Consider the following 26,409-nt stretch of genomic DNA (forward strand, 5'->3'; position numbering starts at 1 on the left):
CTTCTGCTATTAGGACTGTGTCATCTGCATTTTTAGATTGTTTATATTATGTCCCCCTATCGAGGTACCAGGCATTTCTTCTATGTGTCTCATATGGAGAAAGTACACATCCTTGTCTGACTCGTCTTTTAATCTGTATGTATTCGCTGATGTTGTTTTCTATTCTAATTGCAGCAGTTTGATCCCAGTACATGTTCTTGATAATCCTTAAGTCCTTCCCGTCGATATTGAGGACTTCCAGCATGTCGATGATCTTGTCGTGCCTAACTTTGTCGAATGCCTTGGTGTAGTCTATAAAAAACATAAATGAAGATCTTTCTGAACTTCTAGGGCACGTTCTATTGTTGTTCTGATGACATATATTATATGGCATTTACAGTGCCTTTGCCTTCAATCGACACTGTTCTTGGGCTATTTCTGGGAGAATTTTATTTCGTATTCTCATCATAATTATTCTGAGTAGTATTTTTGTTATAAAAATGTGGCTTATGAGGCTGATGGTACGATGCGTTTCACATTCGTTTGCATTAGGTTTCTTTGGTAAAGCTATGAAGATAGATTTTGACAAGTCTGATGGAATATGTTCAGTGGCATACATGTTGTTAAGAAGTTTTGTCAGCGTGGTGATTCTAAAGTCCTCTAAAACTTTAATCATCTCTGTGGTAATGTTGCCCGGTCATGCAGCTTTCCCATTCTTCATCTTATGTAGTGCCTTGATAACTTCTTCTTTCATGATTGATGGTCCCTCGTTGTTATTTTCCACCCTTCTTTGTTCATCTCTTTTGTCATTGTACAGGTCACCGATATATTTTGTCCAACGTTCTAGTATCTTGTCTTTGTCCTATGATATTCCCATCCTTTGATTTGAGGCATCCTGTTGATCCACATGTTCTTGTATGGCACACCTCTTTAATTTTTCTGTGCTGATCTTTTGAGTTCGCATTGGAATGATTTTCCATTTCCTCACATTGTTCTTTTAACCAGGTCTCTTTTGCTAGATTACATTTGTGTCTGATTTCTTTATGAAGATTCATCTATTTTTCCATATTATTTTTGTTTGTTCTTCGTTCCTCCATAAGACAAGATTAAGAATTTCTTTAGTCATCCATTTTTTCTTTGCTTTTGTTGTCCTTTCTGGTATGATGTCTTTTGCAGCCTCATTTATAGGTATGTTTTAAGCTGTTCCCATTGTTTTTCTGTGTCTTGTATTTCTTCTAAGGAGCCGAATTTGTTCTGTACAGTTATTCTGAATTTATCTTGCATTTCTTTGTTTGACTAGTAATGCCATGTTTAGTTTCATATTCTTGTTCTTGCTCATGTGTGTTTTTTTCAATCTGATTCTAAATTTTCCCACTACGGGCACATGGTCACTGTAACAGTCTGCTCCTGGCCGCGTTTTGACATTTAGCATCCCGTTTTTGTATCTTTTCTTGATCATGATATAGTCGATCTGGTTGCGAACGCTGTCTCCAGGACTCTTCCAGGTCTATAATCTTCTTGATGGTTGCTCATACCAAGTGTTTCCAATAATGATGTCATTCAGGATGGCCCATTCTATCAGTTTTTCTCTTCTTTCATTTCTGGTTCCCAGTCCATATGGACCCACTATGTCTTCATGTCTTGTTTCTCCCACTTTTGCATTAATTATTAATTAATATCTCGCATGACTATGACAATATTATCTTGTGATTTACAATGTGTCTTTGCTTGGTTTATTCCATCATAAAACTTCTCTATATCTTCTTCTGTGCTTTCTGAGGTTGGCACATATGGTTGTATCGAAGGGTGATCCTTTCAGTCTCACCAGCATAACTCTGTCTGATATTGTCAGTTACCCCCTTAAGTGTCTTCGATGTTGGCATGTCCATGATGACCGCTACTCCTCTTTCATGTTTGTCGCCTCCTGAGTAAATATGATGTTATAGCTGTCGGACAATATTCTGCCAGCTCCTGTCCATCGTACTTCACATAAACCGACGATGGTAACATTCATTCTCTTCATTTCTTTCTTGATGTTGTCCAGTTTTCCTTTCTCAAGCATTGTTCTCACATTCCAGGTTGCTATGTTTCTTGTTTGATTTTTCCTTTTGTGAGCAGTATCTTGATGACGATCTGGTGTCACCTGCTGTGCATGACTGACCCTACCGGATGAGGCAGTTCTTTCAGAGCTCCCCTTTATGTCGTTATCTTTATTTATTGAAATGTTATGATCCATAATGTTCTAGGGAAAGAATACAGCAGTGGTTTCCCCTTGCCTTCTGCTGGATTTTTGTACGGTTTACTCCGCTAGCCTTTGTCCCAAAGGACTAACCCGCAAGGCAGTGGGGGCAGGTGGCAGGTTTCGGCGCCTCCTTCTTGCCTGACAGTCTCTTTACTGAGCACATGAGGTATTTTATAGAGACAGGGTTGCCACCACCCTGTCCCACTTCGCTCTCCAAGACTGTTGCCAGTTGGTCCGCGGCTGTTTATTGGTCATTCGCAGCTACCCAACATAATGTAGGCCGTTCCACTATCCGCCACCTATGGACGCGGTGGGTCGGGGGTGGTCGCCCCAGACCTCGCCGGATACAAAAAAGTATGGTACAACCGGTGATTGCGCAAGTGCACTGGAATTTGAGTCCGAATAGCTTCCAGCGGCTCGAGTCCGAATAGCCACTTCCTTTTCTCAATTTGATCATCCACACCAATAAACAGTATTCTGAAATTAGGAAAAACAGGTCTTGTTTCTCACCAGGTGAGAATAGCCAACGCTGGCAAGTCTCACCGTGGGTGAGAGGTCGATCGTATTTTTATTCTCACCCTGGGTGAGAACAGCCATTTCCTAACTTATTAGCAGCATATAGTGTAAAGTTCTTTAAAACTTTAAAAAAAAATATTAATTTTTTTCACTGTTGTTTGCAATGACCTTCACCCAGCCCATTACATAAACTAAACCTGAAACTTATCTTGGCCTGCACAACTTATTCTCTGTATTGTTCTGTGTGTGTCTGTGCTATGATGGGCAGACTGTTTATCAATATCATTTAGTAACATCTCTTTGTTCAAATTTCAAATTTGTTTCCTGTGAATGCATTGTGGCAAGTTGTCACATGCAATGTCTTATTGTTTGTCACACCTCTTTGATAATCAGATGGGGCATTGGAGTTTTTAAAACTTAATGTTTAATTTGTATGTTCTTTAAATTATTTCTGATGCTCCATAGACTCGGTAAAATTTAGGTGATATTACTCATAGTCATAATTAGTCGATTATTCCATCATTTTTGTTCCCTGATATTTTGATTGAACTTGTCACCTTTCCCTTACGAAAGTAAACTAAAGTAAAGTGAATTTGATTGATACGATAAACTGCATTCTAAAGTCTGCAGTATTATGCTGTCTACGGAAAGTCAGCGACAGCCTCTGGGAACCGTACTTGAGTACTCATAGTCATCAGTTGATATTACATCTTTTTTTTTTTTCAGAGACTTTGTTTTTAGATAATCACATTCACTTACTAAGTTACTGAAGAAGTGAATTTGATACAAGACTGCTGACTAAAGTCTGCAGCATCATGCTGTCTACGGAAAGTCAGAGAGCCTCTGCTCTGGATCAGGTGAAACGAGAGTTGCGATCTATTCTGCTCAGTGCCAAGCTTGGAGTAGCCTTGGATGAAATTCAAAGTGAGTGCTACACGTGTATTACCTTTCATTACATCATCATGAGTACATGTTACTTTCCTTGATCATTCAAATTTAAGTTTTTCCTAAATTATTTTCATGAGAAAGGTACTTCTCAAGACTTACAGACCAATACAGATAGAGAGTTTGAGTTAATTGTGTTGAGGCGAGTTAGATTAGTGCAATTTTATCCAGACCTATTGTCGTGGATTTTCCTGGGGTCAGGATGATTAAAATCTGTGCTGTCATACTGAATTCATGTTTTCAAGTTTTTGTATCACTGACAATTTTGGATTGGTATTATTTTTTACTCATGGACGCGTCTCAAGCTTAGATATTCTAAAGCACTTTTCTTGTTCATTTTTATCAGCTATACACAAATGTTGACTTTATATCCACTTCAAATTATTAGTTATGAGATATGGATATTCAAACTATATTGCAATCGGCATGCCCCCCCTGCATTTCACCATGATTTGATGTTTTGGCTATTAAGATTGATATTTACTTGAAAACAATTGATTTGCAAGGGCTTTAGTGATCATATGTATGTTCTGCAGCAAAAATGATAGTAGTTTACCCCTCCAAACAGTGCATCTGCGTGCGGGTCTAAAAAGAAAAATTTACCTTTCGATATTAAAAAACTGTATGTCGTCCACCTTGTCAAAAAATCCCATTGCTTTTTCCATTCATAGCATGTTCAAAGTGCATAGCTTTTCATCTCGGACCGAGTCCATGCTCATGTCATAACGCATCATTGTGTTTTTTGGGACCACACCAATTCAAATTTGAAGAACAAAAGGCAGGCTCACTGCCAACAGATACCACATTAAGCATACACTCGATTGGACAGTGGGCAGTCCTCCAGTATGAGCTCCAGTCTGTCTAGCAAATTCAACTTTAAAGCTGAAAGGAAAGACTGCAAGTGCTGTGGTCTGCAAAACTAAAGCATCACCAAGTTCACAGTTTGATGTACTGATCCTGTCTGATGAGACCTTGTAGTAGTGGGCTCTTAGTTGTTTTCATGTGCTGCAAATTTGGAGATGGAGATTGGAGATTTATACATATAAGCTCTTCATAACTTTGTTCAGGACTCATGACAAAATGTTCATTTCATAGAGTCTTTCCTTCATATGAAAAAATTCATTGTATTTTACGTTCTCTATTCCCAATCACAAATATAATTTTGGTATCCTGTTGTTTTCAGAGGACTATGAGATGCTCTCATGTAGTCGCCTTCCATACCGAGACCTGGGGTTCAAGGATGTCCAGTCTTTCATGCGCTCCATTCCTGATGTGGCTGTGGAAGTGAGGTATGGGTCACTCATGTTGTTCCTGGATGTCTTTTGTGCTGGAATACTTTTAGTCTATCTGGCTATATTTCTTTCTTTTTGTTTTTTTGTTTTTTTGTTTGTTTGTTTTTTTCCTTTCTTGTTAACATTCTTACTGGTTATTGTTCTGTTTTTTTCCCCCCAACATGTTTATTTTTCATTAACTTTTTTTTCTTTCATTTATGTTGTGGTGTTTGGCAGTAGGTTGGCAGGTTGGGCTTCTTTACTCTCCCACTGTTGTTTTTGTTTCCCTCTCTTCTTTATCCCACCATTGAATTATTGTTATAATGTCTGTGTAATTATTAATGTAGATTTGTTTACTCTTTACGGAGGCATACATACAAACAAATTCTTCCCTTTTCTTCTAGTCCAAAACAGTATACTTTGAATATTTTGGGAAAAGGGCAGTTTTCCTATGTGAAGTAATTTTGTTGTGGGAGGATGACACTAGAAAATCACACTTATTACCTTGCTTCTGTGCACAGTACTATGACAAGTGCTGTATATAATATAAGCTTAGTTATAATGTGCTAATAAAATTACAGTAAGAGTGTCGTAGAAATCAGTATAAAGCCCGTGGTTCTTACTTGTATCGAAAACAACGCAAACCACTTTGGTTCGTTGGAGGGACTTACAATAACGACAGGTGAATGGATTATGATGGCTCGTCCACAGCGTCTAGGGGTGGATGTTTTATAATGAATGAGAGATTTACATTGCCATCTTAGACAGGTGTTTTCAGGGGTTGTTGTTTGATAAAATATTGAGGCGGTGGCCTCATGGTACGAGTACGGTCTATCATTTCACTCAGTTCTCTCTTATAAAGAAAAAACGGCGGGTAAATGACTGTTGTTGCTATTGAATTATTACCATTAATTTGTAACTTCAACCACAAAGTAACATCAAGCTAGTCTATGAACTAACGTGAAAACAGCCAGCCTGGGTCCCATGCTCGTATGTGACCTTATGCAGTTGCCAGCGCTGGAAAACTTTTACCAAAACACCAATTAAGTATACATATATATATATATATATATATATATATGAATTTCATTATTATTTGATTCTTTTGTTTTTAAGAAGACTTCTTGTCTTTCCTCGAGTGTCAGTATCACCTACAAGTCGTTGTTTCCTTTAAGAATAAATGGGTTGGAGCCTAACTACTGTGTCTGTCAAAATCTGCTTTTTATATCCAGTTGTTGTGTAGTGCTGTGTCAGTCATTGTGTCCTCCTGGGCATGTCTTATCTGTCTACTCACCTGCTGGACGAAGATGATGATTTGTTAGGCCCACTGTATTGTTATTGTTGTCGTTCCTGTTGTTTGTTACTGTCTTCATCCTGTCATTTTTTCCCCCCTTTGAATTCAATCTTAGTCTGATTTCATACGGCCATGTTTTTGTCTGCTGCTGTAGGTCGATATTTGAGTATGGGTATTCTTTGGGTTGGGTTTTTTTAAAATGTGTGTGTATGTTGAGTCTCCTCACTTTTGTAAGACTAACTTTTGGATAAACTGTCTCAGTGGGTGGTTGGCGGGTGCTCTGGTGTGGTTTGCTTCTTCTTTCCTCTCAAACATCTATCGTCCTTATCTCCCCTTCATCTTTTATATGTTTGTTACTCTCTTGTAACACCTCTAATCTTCTGGCGCTCATATGACCTTATGCAGTTGCGAGCGCCGAAAAACCCATACTAAACTAAACTAAAACTGTCTCAACTTAACTGGAGGGGGCCGGAGAGCACCACTGGTTGGTAGATCCTACTTTTTTACCATCCTTTTGTCGTTTTTGTATGTCTGTCTTGCATTTTCTAAACACTTAGAGGTGATTTGCGGGTGTAAGCTTTTCTTTACTCAAACAAAAACGATCAAAGGCTGACTTTTGCGTATCTCTTAACTTATCTCCAGGAATCCGAATGGAGACACTGTGTACAAAGCCGTGTGTGATGAGTCAACGGCTCACATTCAGAAACTGGTCAGTAACCAGAGGACAGTCACCAAGAAAAAGAGCAAATTTGTGAGAGGTCGTGGGAGAGGTCGCGGGGCTGCAGGAGGAGGCTTTGTGAGAGGTCGTGGAGGAATGACCAGAGGCGGAGGGGACAGAGGCAGAGGAGGGAGGGTGAGTTTGATTTGCTTCATTTTTTCCCCTTTTCTTCCCCTTCCACTTTTTTGTCTCTGTCTCTACCTTTACTCTCTCTCTCTCTCTCTCTCTCTCTCTCTCTCTCTCTCTCTCTCTCTCTCTCTCTCTCTCTCTCTCTCTCTCTCTCTCTCTCTCTCTCTCTCTCAGGCGCACTAAGTTGTATTTTGTATCTATTAGGTTCAGATTTTATTTATTTATTTATTTTCCAGTGTAGACTATTTTGACTTGAAAAAAAGTTTACGTTGTAAGAGAGAATGCAACAAAATTTAATAACATTGAGCATTGAGTGTGTATCTAGCTTACGATTATTATTGTTTATATTGCTGCTCATTTATATTATGCATGTGATTGTAAGCCTACGTGTGTGTGCATGTGTGTGTGTGTGTGTGTGTGTGTGTGTGTGTGTGTGTGTGTGTGTGTGTACATGTGGTGAAACACCAAACCAATGTGCCAGGATCTGGACAATAAAGATGTATCTTTATCTTATCTTACTTTTATTGAACTGGGATTGTGTTAATTTTTTTTTGGTACAGCTGTTACTGTTGGGAGATGGGCACAGGAACAATAAAAATGCCATGATGTGTTAATCGGTTTTGATGAGACGATCTTGCATGGTGAAGCCATTGTTTTGGGAATGTTTTTATTATAAAATACCTGCACTTAGCATCGCATGCTGATTTTTTTTTTCTGAACTCTGAAATATACTGCTTCAGAAATGATTGTATTTGTGATGGATAAGTACCGAAATGTCGGCAATACAAATTATTTTTCTTACTTCTCTTTACTGCCTTTTCTTTTTTCTTTTTCCCTATTCCTTTTTATTTCAAATCCTTTTCCACGGTCCCCTCACCTTTTGCACCTCTTTGTTTGCTATTAACAAAATGTTGTTTGCATTTCATTTCTTTTTCTTTTCTGGTGGGTGATTATAAAAAAATACTTTGTTCTCTTTAGGGAGGCTCCACTCATTTTCCATTAAACAAGCCAAGACTGCCCAAAGGACATGTGAGTACCAGAGGAGGCCGACTACCATCATTCTCCACAATGAGCAGTCTAGGTGCCACTGACGTTCGCACCAAGATGAACCAGCAAGAAAGGGAACGTTCCTCGAGAGAGAGCTCCTCCACTGCAACTGTGAGCAAGTCCTCCATTGCGTTTGCCTTCAAGAAGCTGGAGACGTACGATACTAGTCATGGTTCCTCGGATTTCAGTTCATCGTGGGATGTGAGAAATCGTCGCCCAGTGTTGGGGGCTCGGGACAACGGTCAAGCAGATACGAGCTATGACCGGTGGGAGGGCGATGCGGAGAACAACGAGTTGAACAAAGAGAATCTATGCACTGATATGGTCAATCTGAAAATCGGCGTGAGCAAAAATGGTCAGAGGGTCATTTCTACCGAATCAGAGGACCATGCGCCCCCCCCAGGTGGACAGACACGAGATTTGCGGGCATTCCTTAATGAGAAGCGCAGTCGCCACCAGTCTGCAGAGAGCCAGAGTTCAGAGACTTTGCAGGACACATGGGCACGGACATCTACGGAGGGAAGAGGAGGTTGGGGATCCTCCAGAGCCCGGGGCAAGGGCAAACGGCAGGGTGTGGTGAGTCATGCTTTTTTTTTTCTTTTGTGTTGGTTTTGGGAGTTTCATTTTGTTTTCTTTTACCTGTGCCACATTTTTAGAATTGACCTTTCTCATTATGGTTGTTGTCCCTTTTCGTTTATTTAAATTGCAGCATCTTATCCAAAAAATTAGAATAGCAGCAAAATCCAGACTTGTACGTTGTTTTCTTCAAACAAAAGAATGGAAGAAGAACATTTAATCTCAGCATTTATTTTCTGTTTAAAGTCTTATTAAAATATTAATTGTGTCTGTTAGGTGTCTTTCTGTTTGCAAATACAATTCCTCAAAATTTCAGTGGCATTCATGTTGTCTCAATTTCTTTGAATGTATCTCTACTTTTCTAAATGACCAGCTAAAAAGCTAGTTAAGGAAAAAAACAAAGTGCTAGATAAGAAAAGAAAAAACAATTCTTTACGTGGTATTTTCATTGCATGCTAATGAAAGATGCTTATAAACAACTTTTGGTGTAAAGATGTTTTTGAGGTCATGTAGGAAATTGTCCTTTTCTTGTCTCATCAAAATGACTTGTTGTGGAAAGTGCTTTTAAAAAAGGTTTGTCTGACTTTCTGTATCCAACCCACATTCTCTAAACTTTGGTTATACAGAGTTATAATTATACTGGTACTGAAGATAATGTTTTTAGCTCACATTCCTATACAATACAATACAGCGCTAGGCACTTGACAATATCTTCACCTTTACACAGATACACGTGAATAGTGAACGAACGTACATAAATTTGATAATGCTTTTTAGATTATAACTAACGCATAAAGAGGCATTCATATCGTCATAGCACAATTGATCATGATATGCACATCACATTTTAAACATAAAAATTCTATATAAATGACCAACTATCATGATGGAATTGCACAAGGTATGTTTTAAATAAAATAAATCAATTAAAAATTTTGTCTCAGACTTCATATCCATCATATGTTTATGGAGTTTTTTGGGAAGTATTTTGTGTAAACTGCCACTGCTACAGATGCTTATACACCAGTATACTGGCAAGGTCCTTCGCTGTCTCTTGTAAGGGTAATGATTAAAGCAAGAAGATTTTATTGCAATGCAGCATGCCTTTCCCATTGAAGCAATGTCAGACGCAGAGCCAGGTTTTGCACCCGTGACTACAGGGTTGCCAATCAGGCAGCCTAATCGATAGACTTCTAACGGCATGAAAATGCTTTTGTAGAGATTACTTACAGCTTTTTATTTAGAAAAAAATATTTAAAAAAAAAGAGTGGTGGTGTGAAAATGAGTTTGAGAGAACAGAAACTGCTAGGCTTGTAACAGTAGTATTTGACATGTTTTACGTTTGAAACGATGCTGATTGCATGTTTTCAGGATGTTGAATTTTTACGTCAAATCATGATAATGACTGAAAACACCAATGAGAAGAAGGTATTTTAGCACTTTGTCAGTCCCGGACTGACGTTTTGTTCATTACCTCAAATATGATGTTTGCTTTGCTACTAGCTGATAAGTTAATGTCTGTTTGCCATTTTTTGTGAGATCATTATGGGTGGGCGGAGAGGGCCATTGGTGTTATGGGTCCTGTTTTTTTTGTTTGCTTTTTCTTTTCTGTCTCTCTTGCTGTTGCCTTTCTCTAAATAGCCATTTCAAATGGATAATGAAATACTCTGTCACATATTTAAGTGTTCACTGTGTTCAAATTGAAATTGCTGGTTTCACAATGAGCCGATATTCTTAAACTTTTCAGGAATACAAATTCAATCATTTTTAAAAGTGAAAAAAACCCAAAACAAACAATACGTAAAGTTAACATAACAGGTTTATTCCCGACTTACAAGAGTGTGGGGGTGGTCTATAAAAGTAGCATGATCAGTAGCACACATGATGTCCTCTTGCATTGATGACGGTCTGACATTGTTGCCACTTGGAATCAATCAATTGCTGCTCTGCCTGTTGAGGGATGACTATTTCACTCTTCATGCGATGTTCTCTCAAGTTGAGGAAGTGTCTGAGGCTGGTGTTGTCTCCTTTGAATGCCACTACAATCGAAAAGTCTCATAGCTGCTCAATGGGTTTAAAATCTGGTGAGTAGGCAAGACACGGTTGAAGAACTGGGATGTTGTTTTCTTGTAGGAAATGGGTGTTTCTGATGTTGTAGGGCGTCAATCTGATGGGAGGAGCTAGGCGTCTTTCTCAGAGTCCAAATTCTTTGAACCTTCTCAATACAGTCATTTTTTATATCTGGTTGACAGGTCGCATGTTGTTCAACTCATTTCTGGTTTGTCTTGCTTTTTTAAAATGATTTCATAGATGCAACAGGCGTATAAAAAGATCCTCTCTTAGAGTAGTTTTTTTTCTCCCAAGTCGACGGGGTTGATCCTTTTGTGGTCCTGTTCACTCATGATCCATTATTGAGTACACAGCTCTTCTAGGTACATTAAAATGTCTCGCTGAGTAACCTCCGCAGATCATTTCAACATGCTGATTTCACAGTTTCTCTTTGGCGTGTCATTATGAAATGTAGACATCACAAGTTTTTACCTTTGGCAAATTGTTACAAAAATGACAAAGCTTTGATGTGTACTTGTACTTCTTTTTTAAACAAATCATTGTCATGTCATGAATACTTCTAAAAAAAACCACTAAACATGTAACAGGCACACAATAACAAAACCACCCGCGCATTCAGAAATCTGAAGACATCTCATCAATGACAGGTGTATCAGAAAGTCATTATGTAAATTTGAAAGTAATTGGTGCATGCTTAGTTTATTTTTTATTGAGCTTTAAAATGTGTATACTTGAAGATGTGACAGAGTATATGTTTCTTTACTGTAAACTAATGAGAATCTACAGATTATTTTTTTAAAGTTGATTATACTTGTGTGTAGAAAAATGTGGACATTTTCAATTAAACTGAATCTGTCGAAAGTTTGATTTGACCTAGATTCCCAGATACTGTGTTCCAGGATTTTATTTCAAATGACAGCATAGTTGTGTTTGGGGAGAAAGTGACGGGAAAATAACCTTTATTAGTCAATACTTCACGGTTCCTTTCTTCAACGAAAAAAGCGATGTAAAGTATATTTTGTGTAATTTAGAGGCAACAGATTTCTGTTTCATTAACCTCTTTGCTGCCGCGCCCGTAGAATTTACGGGCCTGAACCGTGTGGTGCTGTGCCTATGGCCCGTAGAATTTACGGGACTGTGGTAGGAGTTGTTCTGATGCCAATTATAAGGGAAGTTACCGCATAATCTTGTAATTGTTATTGACCTTCCCTTTATGTTTACCTCCATTTTTCACCCATTTGAAAGCAACAGATTCAGATTTTAGCTTGAAGAGAAGATTAGAGATTAGATCTAGATATACACATCTAGATCTAGATACCACACAAAAATGATTTACTGGCAGTAAACACAGATGGGCGTACATGTGTATATATATATATATATATATATATATATATATATAATGGATTGTACGAGCGTTGTATAAGGTAGGAAAAGCCTCTTGTCACTTCCACTTTATCTGCAAACACTTACACAACATACATTCCCCCTTTTTAAAAAATCAGTTTATCATTACTCAAACATGTTTTGTTTATATGTTATTTGGTGTTGTTTTTGCCGTCATGTTTTATTACTAGCTCCAACTTTTCTCCATCTATCTCTCAATGAAACCCCCCAAAATGATATCATTGGAAATGTGGTTCTCAATGTAGAATGTATATATGCAGCAATTTATGAAGAAATATGCAGCAATTTATGAAGAAATATTCATAAATAAAAAAAGGTATGGGAGTTGGAAGGTAGAGTGGGGGGTCACCCCTGAGCAGCCTCGGTTCATGGGAATGCTTCTTTTTCCCTTTTTTTGTTGTTGCTGTTTTGGTTTTTGTTTGTTTTTTTCCCTTTTTTTGTTGTTGCTGTTTTGGTTTTTGTTTGTTTTTTTCCCTTTATGTATAACCCTTTTTTGCATGTGGCCATCTAGTTTCCCAGTTTAGCTTTTGTTGCCTAGTTCTGTTTGACACTGATGCTGTTTCTATTAGTTTAGTTCTGTTTGACACTGATGCTGTTTCTATTAGTTCACAGCTGAAAAAGGGGGCTCTGTTTTGTTAGACCGGTTCATTTTTTCGCATTTCTCTTTGGTTTTGGTTATGAATTCTGCTTATATTCAACATTCTTTTTCTCCGGTGACCAACAAAAAATATTCCATGATGAAAATTGTTTTTGATGATACATGCTCTCTTCATTTACATTTGCCAGGGAGAATTTCTATGTGTGGGAATAGGAAAGAAATTTACAAATATGTAGGTCAAGTGTTATGTTGAAATTTGTATTTCAACTTACGGAAGGATAATTTTCACTTTAATAGTTTCAATTCTTTAGGTTTTTCTCAGTTCCTCGATGTCTTAATCTTGACTAAGTTGAAATGGGTAGCTGTTGTTCTGAAAGTATTGTTACAATAACGTAATGCAGTCGAACCAACCCCCACTAGGGCAGTGTTACTGACTGAAATTGTCTTTAGGGCATTCCTGAAGGGGGGGATATTAACATGTTCTTAGGCTCAGAAGAATTGTAGACTGGCTCTAATTTATTATGTCATGTTTATACTGTGCCGTGATCGTTTGAAGTGCTGACTCTTGACTAACTACTTGATATTTTCCCTTGTTTTATGAATCAAAACCCCCGCAAGAGTTGATGTTTTCTTGTCAATTAATATAGTGTTGGTGTTTTTTTTGTCAGTTGATGTAAAAAATTGAAGTTTTTAAAAATATTTCATGAACTACTATTTCTTAGACATTGATGATTTTTTTGTTAGTTGATGTGAAAGGCTGAGGTTTTCTTTAATCTTTTTTTTTATAAACAAGTATCTCTTAGTTGATGTTTTAATGTCAGTTATTGCGAAAAATTGAAATTTTTTTCGTCTTTTATGAACAAATATCTGTTAAGAGCTGATATGTGAAAAGTTAGTTAGTTTTCTTATCATTTCTGAACAAAAATAATCCAGGAGTTGATGTTTTCTTGTGACCTGTAGCAAAGAATTGTTGTTTTCCTCGCATTTATGAAAAAAAAAATCTGTGTTCAGATTAATTTATGTTTTTATTGTTACTTGATGTAAAAGGTTGGTGTTTTGTTGTGGCCTAAGCAAACTCTGTTCAGAGTTCAAAATGTGTCCTTTCTGTTTTTCCGCAGGCTTCCCATATGGCCTTCAAACAGGACATACCCCCCAGGTTTGCCAGGCAACAGCAGAATGGAGATGGTGGTGAGTAGTGTTGGTTTTTTAATTTTCTTGTCCGAGCTTTTATTTTATGCCCCTGATGACACAGTTTAGATCAGTTAGGAAGCAAGCTTATTGGTTAAAAAAACATTTTTTTTAAATGTGAGGCCGCGTGGTGGAATCAGGCTCTCGTCAAAATAATGAAATCGAAGAAAACATCAGTTTTCTCCCTGCTTAGCAATTTTTATCAAATTTTTGTTTTTTGGCTCAACACCTTTTATGTCCATTTACAAACACATTTCATTGAGGATTTCACTGAAAACGTTGATTAAAGGGACAAAAATATAAATTTACAGTTTCCATGGACTCTCCAGCTTTAGAATTTACCAAGCTTTGGGGGCCATGTTCTCTCGCAAATTTACCTCTTAAACCAGGTGACCCCCACCTCCTTCAATCCAAAATATCTCCATTTCTATGGAAAATGGATGAGTAATTTTTTCATTGAAAGCAAGGCAAATGAACAAGCTTTAAAATGATATCAAGAACTCAATATATCCCAAAATTGACGAGAGCCTGATTCCACCACGCTGCCTCACAAATATTAAATACAATACTATACCCCCCCATCGGCACAATTTATATCTTTCAAGGAGCAAATTGTTTTGACCCTCCCTGTTAGGAAAACCACCCAAGGCAGATTCAGATACACACCATCCCAACAGACTCGATAAAAGATTCTTGATAAAATAATTCTTCTTATATTCAACATTCTTTTTCTCTGCCGCTCATGAATCAGACTCACTTTTTCCTGTCTGCTTCTTCTTGAACTTATCACACTTGAATTATGGTATCTATCATAATTATATACTGGGCCATCCTGCTGAGAGCCTCGTTTCCTGTCTCTTCCTGTGTGTAACAGGAAAGAGCTAATCCATCACACCACAGATGCTGCTGTGTGTTTGTACATGTGAGTGAGTGGCATGAATTTGTTGTAGCATATTTGTGTTGTGCAGGTGAGTATTCGGTGTGTGTGTGTGTGTGTGTGCATGCGTGTGTGCATGTGTGCGTGCATGCATGAAAAAGGATGTGTATGACTTTTTGAATAATTGTTAAATGAGACAGGTTGAAATCTCTCTTTGGATTAATGGGGATGCAACAGTGAATGTCTCACTAGGTCAAAATGTCCAGCTTTTGTTTAGATTTCTTGGTCTCGAGTAAAAAATGTGAAGGCTATGCCATGATGCCATCTTCTTTGTAGTGTCTTGTGACCGCCCACCAGGGCAGTGCTACTGACTGAAGTTGTCTTTATACCATTCCCAAAGGGGGGATATTAACTTATTCTTATGCACAGTATATAAAAGTAAGCGGAAAATCTGGCTTCCTTGCAGGAAAGAACAGAAAAATGTTCAACCAGATATGCACTGGCACAGTCAGTAGAAAGACCCTCAACGGCATTTTGGAGAGAGCAACGGAGCATCAATGGACATGTCCAGAATGCGGGGATATTGCTTCCTAAAACAATGAACTATGAACAATACGCACTGTAGAATTGTAAATGGGCTGATTTATCAATGTCATGCTCATACTGTGCCAGAACAACATAGAGGGAACTGTTGCTTTTTCTTTCTTCTTCCTTACTATCGCCACTTTTCCTCTACTTCTTTTGTATGTTTGTCACTCTTTTGTGAAATGCTATTTCCGGGGTGCCTTGACTTGACTGTCGAAGCAGACTTGTGCTGTTGAGGCTAGAGAGGTGAGCAGAGTAAGCCTGATTCTCCGTTTGTACTTCTCTGTTGACATCCACCCCTTAGCGTTCATATGACCTTATGCATTTGCTAGCGCCGTAAAACCTCACTAAAACATTTGTGTCATGCAATATATCAGGGTCCAAAGTTCAAGCTGCTGTGAGGACTGACCCATTGACCCCTCGACGCACCCACCGAGATGAAAACACGGATGAAGGAACAGGTGCGTACTGGTGGTGCATGGCTCACGCTGCTGACTGGTGTCTGTGGTGCAGTGGTTAGGTTCTTCATCGGAGCACCCAAAAGTTGGGAATTCAATGATTCCTAGGCCGGGATATCTATTTGATCAAGTATTGTCATCTGTCTAATGGCTGAGATGTGTTGTCCCTCTCAGTTTAGTCGTGTTCTAAATCTTCTGAATTGTGTCTACATGGGGATAAAATATTACAGTTACAAGGCTGGTTTAACTGCCCTGCCCTTGAACGCAAAATGTACAGTGGAGCCTACTTTGATAGCCACCTGTCTAAGACAATCACCTGTACAAGTGACTACTTGGAACTTTTCCCCCTTTAATGACACTGTCCACGTTGGTAAGACTGTGTTATTTTTATGTCTTGCTTTTCTTCATCCTGTCTTTAAATGACCGTTGTTGTGCAGATTTGCTTCTCTTTTCCCCCAAAAGGCTATTTATATGATGATAATATTAATATTATAATGATAATGATGAGAAGAGAAGAATGACAACAGAAATACTAATAATGATAATAATAATGGTAATAATAATAACAAGCTAGATGTTCAAAGCCCATGGTAATATTAATATTCCTTGACCCTTTCAGTCCTGTACATCATAGACAATGATAACTGGGAACCCCCGGAGAATGGAGAGCTCTATCTGCGCACTTTCCGCGACTACTTTGCTCAGCGCGGCCAACGCCCCCCTGACATTGACATTGTGACGGGCAAGGCTCACAAACGGGCTGGTTTCTACGGCCGCTTGCGGTGGAATGATCAGTTGTACTATCCATTAGGTATACACTCTACATATTGAAAATGAATTTAAAAAGTATTTTTGATAGTGACATGCAAACACACACTCGAATACACTCAATGCATGTTAATTTTTATCTCGTGGGCCTGATTGTGGGTGTGGTTTTGTTTTGGTAGTTGTTTTTTTTGGGGTTTTTTGCGAAAAGGTAACCTTTCATGTTTATTTACTTGAATATGACCTGCAAATTTATTTATAAATTAGATACTGTATTCTTTTTCAGGTCAATAATGATTACGTAAAGGATTGTAATAGCTACAAATGATGGTTTTTTTTTGGGGGGGGGGGTGGCGTAATGATCTCGGGTTTTGTGAAAGTCAAATGTGAGGCAGCGTGGTGGAATCAGGCTCTTGTCAAAATAATAAAATAAAAGAAAACAGCAGTTTTCTCCCTGCTTAGCAATTTTTATCAAATTTTTTTTTTTTTTGGCTCAACACCTTTTATGTCCATTTACAAACACATTTCATTGAGGATTTCACCGAAAATGTTGATTAAAGGGACAAAAATATAAATTTACAGTTTCCATGGACTCTCCAGCTTTGGAATTTACCAAGCTTTGGTGGCCATTTTCTTGCTAATTTTACCTCTTATATCAGGTGACCCCCACCTCCTTCAATCCAAAATATCTCCACTTCTATTGAAGATGGATGGGTAGTTTTTTTCATTGAAAGCAAGACTAATGAACAAGCTTTAAGATGATACAAATAACTCAATATGCCCAAAGATTGACGAGAGCCTGATTCCACCACGCTGCCTCACAAATGTTGAAATTCAAATCGCTCTTTACTGCAGTCGTTTTTCTGTTCTGTTGTTTTTTTTAAGATATCTTAGCTCATGACTGGGCCAAATTTTTTGTGGAGTACACCATAAAAGTAGTGTGCATTCAATAACTTTGTGGTTGTGGCTGATAATTTATTTATTTATTTGAAACAAACAAAAAAAGAAATCACCTGTGACTTTTGATGATGGTCTGTGAACTTTGATTATCAACTGTGACCCTTGAAAGCATTTTTATTTTTTTCTATCTATGAATTTACCGGTGCCTGTGATGTTGTAGTTAGGCACTTTGCTGACACAGTCAAGAAACATGAGTTCAATTCCAATGCGGGGAGAATTTTTATTGAGTTTGTCCATCTTTCTTCTGGGTTGTATTTCTCTCAGCCCGCGTTGGCCCTGACAGGCAACGTGGAAGCAGCCAGCCTCCTAAATGATCTAAACAGTGTTGATTTAGGCATAAAACTTCTACAATTTTGTATTACGTCTATAGCCTTTGTATTTTTTTGTGATGTTGTTTCAGAAATCTTGAGAACGGAGGAGGAGGCCAGACAGAATGCTGCCAGGTCCTTCTGCATTGAGAACAAAATTCCACGTAAGTCGCTAAAGCCGTTACATCTCTCCTATACCAAAGGGCATATATCTTCGCTTGCGATGGGATGGTTTGCAATTAAACAATTTTTTTTTTGTGGTTCGGCTGGATATTTATTATTTTTTTTACCGGACTTCCATAGAATTTGTTTATGAAATGCATCGCTATTTTATTCTTCTAAACCGTAAATTGACAAACTAAGTTTTGTTGCATGACCAACTTGTGTGTGTGTGGTTGCAAGGTTCACCACTGATAGATGTTCTTTTTTACTGTCCCTCTGTCTTTCTGTCTGTGTTGCTTTGCCCCAACACTTTGTTGCCTCTGTCGTGTTTCCTATCAAACGTCTGTCGTCCTTACCTTTCCTCCTTTTCTTTGTATGTTACTCATTAGTAACTTTTCTAATTTTTGATGATTTATAACCCATTTGTGTTGCAAGTGCTATAAAATTTTGCCTAAAACTTAGAGGGGAGAAAAAAAACACCTCCTTTTAGAGGTGGATGTTGGTTCAATGGTATCTTAAATTTAAATTTAGACTGGTAATGATGATTATGATAATATAGCGCATATATCCCTTCTGGAATGTACTGCACTGACAATTTTTTACTGTCATCGACAGGCTCTAAAATGTTCTGAAACACTCCCAGCTTTCTCGCAAGCATACCAAACTATGTTGAAAAGGGATGTAGTACCCAGATAAGCGTTTTATTTGATAATGTTGTTGGTGATTGGAGGGGGGGCCATTGGTAGGTCTTTCTTCTTTTTCCCCCTGTGTTGTTTTTGTTGGTCTAATTTACTGTTTTCAATGGATTTAGTGGTGTTGCTGTTAAGTTAAGCTCCTCATCAGCGCATGCAAAAGACATGAATTAAGATTCCCAAAATGTGAGTATCTCTGTCTGTTGGAATGCTGTATTACTCTCAACTTGGGAACTTGGGTGCTCTCCCCCCCCCCCCCCCCTACCCCCCATCCCCCCGGCAGTGCTATTGACTGAAGTTTCTTTAGGATATTCCCAAAGGGGGGATATTAACATATTCGTATGCACATTAGAATTTTTAATGGGCTGATTTATCAATGTCATGCTCATACTGTGCCAGAACAACATGGGAACTGCTGCTTTTTCTTTCCTCATCCTTACTATCGTAATTTTTCTTATACTTCTTTTGTATTTTTGTCACTCTCTTAGTAACTGCTATTTCCGCGGTGCCTTGATTGTGGAAGCAGATTTTGTGCTGTTGAGGCTAGAGAGGTGAGCAGAGTAAGCCTGATTCCCCGTTTAGTCATCTCTGTTGACATCCACCCTTTGGTGCTCATAAGACCTTATGCATTTGCGAGTGCCATAAAACCTTACTAAAACTACTAAAAACAACCTGGGTGGGTGCTGACAGGCAGGTTCAAAGCAGCCGGACTCCTTTAGGAGCTAAATTATTTGGATGGGGGCACAAGACACTAGCTATCACAATTTCTGATTGTTGTGGTCACCCTCCTTAATTGTTTTCCCTTTATGTCGCCCTCCCCACACACCAGTTCTGGGTTCCAAAGAGGACAGCAAAAAGAGTTCCTCCGTCCTGGGGGACATGAGCCGCGAGACGCCTGTGGCCAACTTTACACCTCCATGGCTGGCACAGTCCGGCCTACAGTCTCTGGTACAGACGGAGAGCTCACCAACCTCGGCAACAGCCCAGCCTTCACCTTCACCTTCACCTTCTCCTGCGAGGTCACGAACGACAGTGGAGCCGTTGTCGCCGGCAGAAGTGCCCGTGAGTGGGCCATGGTACGCTGCGGCGGGCTTGTCCAATGATGAACTGGAAGGGCGGGGCGCCGCGGCTGGTGGCTCGTCTGATCAACGGTCGTCTGGCACCGGTGGTTGTACCGCGGAGGTCATGGAGAAACTGTTTAAGGTGAGTTTAGAATTGTTGTACGGTTTTGTTTTTGTTTCTGGATTATAAACAAATTTTTTTTTTGTGGGGGAGGGGAGATTGTATAGGATTGTCGTTTGGTCGGTGAGACTTTTTTTTTTGTCTTTTAAAAATTGTATTAATTCGTTTATTTTATACAAAGGGGAGGGCTTGTAGGACTAATCCAGTGCTTCCAATCTTCTGTACTTTTACAGAAATCAGTCATTTTTGAAAATTCTATACTTGCTCCCCACCCTCCCCCCGTCATTATCAACTGCATTTGTAAAAGATGCAGTTGTGTAGGGCTCCCGATATTCTGTAGCAAGGGATTGGTTTTTGCTTTTGTAGTGTCTTGGACTGGATAAATTCCGGATATTTATGGTAATTCCCAGCAATGAGTTAAATTAGAAACCTGCCAGATTGTGCATTTCATTCACTCAGCCATTATCTCTGTGCATTCATTGCAGGGTGGTCGGCAATACTTTGTCACCTGCTAAATGGTTAAAATCTGGCTAATCATGATAATGACATTTTGTACAAATTTCATCCCTTCTTTCATGTACTCATTCTTTCTGTCTTTCTTTGCCGCAACTGGAAAATGTGTGTGTTGATCAAGGAAATTGACTTGTTATCTTAGAAAGGAAATCACTGTCCGAAAGATAGTTTTAATGAAACGAGTGCTTTGTGCTTTTTTAAAAAATGGATGGAGTTTTGAGTTCTTTGTGTATTTTTGTGTCTAGCTACTGACAGAAAGTGGACTGTGGGCGCGGGCCATCCCACAGTTGTATGAGCAGACGTACGGAGAGAGCCTAGGCTTCCAGTTAACACCTGAGTCCCTGGAGCCGTGGTCCGACTTTTTCAACGTGGAGCAACCGTGAGTGTTTAGTCGTCTTTTGTATCATTATCTGAAGCAGTGCTTGTCAGCCATTTTATAGCCGGAACCCACTTTTGCCACCTTTAAGTGGTTAAGATTTACAGTACTGCCCACCTACATGAATTTTCTAGAAAGGCATTAAATACATCTGTCACTATCAGGGTTATCTACACCTCTCACCAGATCTACCAAATTAACCGCCTGGGTTGGAAAGCACTCTTCTAAATTCAAGCGTAGCTTAGCAATAGATTCGGCAACTTCACTGTGACTGTAACCATCATATCTCATATACTAACCTGTCTCACTTAACGTAATTTTTTGGGGTTTTTTTTACGCACTCTTATTTGGTAACTTTGGGTATCCCTGACTGGGCTTGCCTACATTGAAATGTCTGCTCTATTTCTTTGCAAATAGTCTAAACATTTTCATTTTTTAGGGATTTACCGAGGTTCATAAACGAAAATAAAAATGTTTGATAGGGCTAAAAACCTCTAGTACATATCCACACAGGTGCCAAGAACTCTTGTTAGGTTTAATAAAATTCTTCTGTTCAGATAGATAGTGTGCGCGTCCGTGCCATATCGCATGTGCATCACTTTACTCCATCCAACAATTTACATATATGTACACTTCTCTATGTATTTTCCTCCACAGAATCACAGGCCGTGCAGTCATTTACCCGATCTTGTCTGCGGCAGATAAGCTTCCCTCTCTCATGAAGACGACGGACACAGTCTCTCCTGCCCCCAACATGCCTTCCTTGGTACCAGTGCCGCAGTTGAGGCTACCTGCCATAGGGTACGTCGAGATTTTCGTTTCGGTTCTTAAGTTGACTGGTTAGTCAACGATCTACTATAATGCATGTCCAAATTGTCCAAGAGGGCTTTCATTTGTCAAGGATAACAGTGTTTGTCTCAGACAGGTGGATGTCTTGGACAACATTATATTTAAAAAACCAAAAGTAAGGGGTTAAGTGGGGGAATGATCGGTTAGTGCAGATTTGAATTGACTGTAGTTTTCTCTACGGGTTGTTGGAGGGGGCTTCTGGAAGGTTTTTCTATTCTTTACTTCTGTTGTTTGTCTGTGTACTGGTGGTCGAAGGGAGATTCTGGCAAGTTTAAAAAAATGTTTCTGTCAGTCTTTGTGGGTGGCAGGAAGGCACTTCTGTTAAATACTTTTGCTTTTGTTTGTCTTAGATAGCTAGAGGGTCTGTCTGGTAGGTCTAGCACCGTTTCATTTTCTCTTGGGTCTGTCTTGCTCGATGTTGCAGTGTTCCCCATCTGATAATGACTAAAGTTATGTTGATACGACTCTTTTCCTCTCAGACGAATAAGAATATGTGTTTTTGCATATTCCAAAAGCTGTCTACTATATTTTAGTAAATTCTTAACGACACACTTTCTTGATTTTTTGTTATACAGTCAAAATTGTCCAAGATGGCCACTTTAGGTGGCAGTCTTGATCAGTGTCATTATAATGCAGAAAAAGTGCAACAGGGAAGCAGTCATTTGTTCAGATGATGGTCTTGACAGATGGCTGTAAAAGCAGGTTTTGAAACATTTGAAATGAACTTTTTCCTGTTTTTTTGGCATCAAGCTTGTCAGCCACATGCATGGAAACCCTTCTGGCAAGGAAAGAGACAATAAATACAGTCAAGTCAAACCTGCTTTAGGGGTCACATCTCCATGACGGGCACCTGCACAAACAGCCACTGTTCCTTGACACCTGTTCATTTTTCCTATTATCTTTAACGTGTCCGTGACGGTCTCCGTCAAACGCGACCATGGGCAGTCATTTTAGTGACAAATCGGCTTCAAAACCTCAGAGCAGTCACTTCAGTTTTTGGCAAACCCACCCTCATACTTTGTGCATTCAATCAGTGCAAAGAACATATGATGGATTACAATATTTTAATGGAAATGAAATAGAAATTTCAGATTTTATTTAGACAATCTGTTGACTTTATCTTGTTAAGTAAGTGTGCATAACTCTTACCCTGTCCTCAGTGGCCATCTACTTTTCTCAGAGATCTTGAGTGGCCATTTTTGGCATGTTCAGCTGAAAATAAGTTTTAGTTTTAGTAAGCATTTTACGACACTTGCAACACAATAAGGTCATATAAGTACAGAAGATTAGAGGTGTTACGGGAGAGTAACTAACACATAAAAGAAGTAGGGGAAATAGAGACAATAGATTTTTTCTTATAGGAAAGAAGGAGCAAACCACATAAGAGCACCTGCCAACCACCCTCTGTAACTAAATTTTAAAAAAAAATGTTTATTTCGTCAGGAATGAGCTGACGGTTTTGTTCAGTTTTGCGTACTCTGCGGAAGAGTTGTATCTCCAGTCGGCGGAGAGTGAGGACCTGGTGTACCAAGTGGACGAGATTCTCGGCCAGAAATGCCCCGTGAGTAGTTGAGTTGTTCTCTCTTCATGCCTCTCCTGTCTCTGTCTGTTTCTCTTCCTCACTTTCCTCTATCTGGTACTCTGTCTGTTCCCCTCTCTTTTTCCTTCTCTCCCCCCCCCACACACACACACACACTTACACACACACTCTTTCTCTGTCTCTCTTTCAAAGTGTGCTCTAATATCTCATGTGGAGTTCAGAATTGTTTGCAGGTCTATCAAAATTTGGGTCTCCTGTATATTTGTATTAAAATTTGCCCTTTTATAAAAAACAAAACAAAACTATTTATTTCCAACTTTTGGTTTCCAAATTTATTGTCACATATATTTTGAAAAATTTTGTCGTTGAAAAGCACACTTCTTCCCTTTTTTAAAACCCGATATTCTGTGTATTTTTTGTGCATAATATTTGTTTTAAAAAAATAAAAGTGGACTCATTTCCAACAGTGCTTTCAAAATTTTGGCATCTTGTTTATTTTTGCTGTGAGAAAAGTACAGTGTACAATGGAGTCTATGAAGACTGAAATCTGTGGGACTGTCTGATATTCTTCAATTTAGCAATTTTTTCGGTGTAAGTCTTTGTCTCTGGCAAACTGCTCCCGGCGGCTCGCGGTCAGAAACGCTGTGCCGGTAAGCTGCTGGCAGTGGCTCGGGCGCATTACGACGACTTCGACATCAAATTACTTTTCTGCAATTGCCAAAAACAAGTCTTTTTTATATGGAGATCATTCATTAGATGAAGAACTATCGAAATAAGTTCACTTTTTCAAATCTATTGACCAGTTTAGTGACATATAATGTCAATTTTAGATTTCGTATCAAATAGGGCCCAGACATAGTGGGTTTACCCCCCACTGAGATAAAGAGTTAAAGAGGTAGCTGGAATCATAAAGTGAAAAAAAAAAAGGTAGACCTGCATGTTTGCCGACAATCGTCTGAAATCCGACAATCGCGACGCGACCCGCGAACCGGCCGATGCTATCGCTAGGCCCGCCTGTATCAGTCAATGTGCGTAGTGCGAGGCCTGGCCGACTGCCAGCGACCCATTTTTCTCCCGTCGGCTTTGTCGGCACTTTCGTTTTCGTGCCGACCGCCAACACGCGCACCGCCGACTGCCGACGTTGGCGTTTCCGACATAATTGTCGGAACCTGAGTAGAAATGCGAATACGAAAAAGGACGACAACCTAAATTATCTACTTTCAGTTTCGTGCTCGAGCGGCCATTTTGAATTTCGTTTGTTGACTAATTTAATTGTTCAGATCGTGTGGATTTATTCAAGTCCAACTCTCTTGTTCTAATAGGATCTAGATCTAGATTTATATAGATCATTATAGACCTCAATGGAGGATTCATGTTCCAATTCTATTGTGTCAAACCCTATCATAGGTTGTGCTGTAATATTAATATTGGTAAAAATAAGCATTTCATCAGGTGCGTGAATTATTTATTTATTTAGATCTAGAATCTAGACTCAGCTGAGTCCCTCTGTTCGGAATCGGATGCGGATTTCTAGTTCAAGGCCTATTCCTATCCACTTGTTCTACAAGATCTAGATCTAGATCTAGATTTATTTAGATTACTAGATCTATAAGGAGGATTCATATTCCAATTCTATTGTGTTATTGTATCAAACCCTACAGCAATGTAGATGTAAGCCATATAGATCTAGATCTATATGCTCCTTGTTTGTTTTGGAGTGTGGTTTTTTAATTTTAATTTTTTTTTTCATTTAGGAATTAGGACTTGTTTTGGCCTTTTTACATGAGGCCTGTTGCAGGTTCTTTTTGGGGGTGGGGTTAGGGTTAGGTCTCTTCTTTATTGTGTTTGTTGGGGTGGTCGCTCGTTAGTCGGATGTCCTTCCTTATGATACCCACAAAGGCTTTTTTTTTGGGGGGGGGGTTGCGCAAAATTTTCAGACAATCTGGTTGAGGCTCACATGCAGGTCTAAAAAGGAGATTCTGTGTTCTTTCGATGTGGCTGCCATTTTTGTTTATTAATCGTGTTTGATTTAAGCAGACTCCTTCGTAATTGTTTCATTTCCAACAGTCAAAATTTTGATCAGCTGTTTACGTATTGTTGCCAATTTGGAGCTGAAAAAATAACTCATTTCACTCTACGCTGTGTGTTTTTTCAGAACCTGCCCATAGCTGATGCGAAGGATGTCGGGGTCGGGGGTTTGGTGGCTGCCCACTACGAGGGAGGCTGGTACAGGGCGAGAGTGGACGCCGTCCAACCAGATGTGGTGAGTTGTCACAGTGAGAGAGGGAGATGCGAAGAGAGAGGGAGTGAGACAGAGGGAGGTAGAAGGAGTAAGGGAAGAAAAAGAAAGAGAGAAAAGGAAGGGGTGAGGGGTGAAATGAAAGAGAGAGAGGGAGGAAAAAATTGACCGTTCGAAAGAGGAAAAGGTAGAGAGAAATGAAGACAAGAAGAGAGAGAGGTAACGAAAATGGAAAAAAAAAGACAGGTGGATAGAGTCAGGAAGGAAAAAAGAACTATTGAAATAAGCATAGGGAGGGAGAATGAAAAGGAACGTTAACCAAATCAGAAGAGAGAGAGGAGATACAATGGAAGGCAAGCCGAGAGAGAAAGAAAGACAGACAGACAGGTGGTAAGGGCAAGAAAAAGACAGGAGAAAGAGAAAGACAGACTGAGAGAAAGAGATACAGCGGGAGGTGTTTGTTTGAGTATTCTTCACTGTAAAGAGCTGACAAAGCTCCTGTTTGTGTCCGTCCTTTGTTAATTAATCATGCGTGTGTCTGTTGTGGGCTGTTGCAGGTTCGTGTCTACTTCATCGACTACGGCAACAGAGAGCAGGTGTCCCTGACGTCACTGCGGGGAATCCCACATGAAGACCTGGTGCTGCGCACACAGCCTCTGGCCTGGCCTTGTGCGCTGAGGAAACCGAAAGTAGGTTTTTCGTTCTCCTTTTCTCTCTCTCTGTCTGTCTGTTCTGTCTCTCTCTCTGTCTCTCTCTCTCTCTCTCTCTCTCTCTCTCTCTCTCTCTCTCTCTCTCTCTCTCTCTCTCTCTCTCTCTCTAACTTCCTATCTGGCGACCTTTTGCTTCTTACAAGAATTTCCTGATGTTTATGTATGAAAGCTTTTACGTCATGTGATGCTGTAACTATCTAGAGGTGTTGTCAT

At 39.3% G+C, this 26,409-nt stretch overlaps 1 protein-coding gene across 1 annotated transcript in view; it reads left to right on the plus strand.

Moving 5' to 3' along the window:
* Positions 1–2,745: 2,745 nt before the first annotated feature.
* Positions 2,746–26,409, plus strand: part of LOC101864166 — a gene marked incomplete in the record, with an annotated part of 43,414 nt that continues 19,750 nt past the window's right edge. The window contains 14 exon segments of the mRNA XM_035971229.1: positions 2,746–3,661; positions 4,866–4,971; positions 6,890–7,100; positions 8,073–8,717; positions 13,911–13,980; positions 15,820–15,903; positions 16,520–16,711; positions 18,026–18,097; positions 19,617–19,990; positions 20,728–20,861; positions 21,516–21,659; positions 23,151–23,268; positions 25,403–25,510; positions 26,044–26,175. Coding sequence (XP_035827122.1) covers positions 3,553–3,661; positions 4,866–4,971; positions 6,890–7,100; positions 8,073–8,717; positions 13,911–13,980; positions 15,820–15,903; positions 16,520–16,711; positions 18,026–18,097; positions 19,617–19,990; positions 20,728–20,861; positions 21,516–21,659; positions 23,151–23,268; positions 25,403–25,510; positions 26,044–26,175 — 2,499 coding nt within the window.

This window comes from Aplysia californica, unplaced genomic scaffold, assembly GCF_000002075.1.
Source record: "Aplysia californica isolate F4 #8 unplaced genomic scaffold, AplCal3.0 scaffold00400, whole genome shotgun sequence".
Classification (NCBI taxonomy): Eukaryota; Metazoa; Mollusca; class Gastropoda; order Aplysiida; family Aplysiidae; genus Aplysia; species Aplysia californica.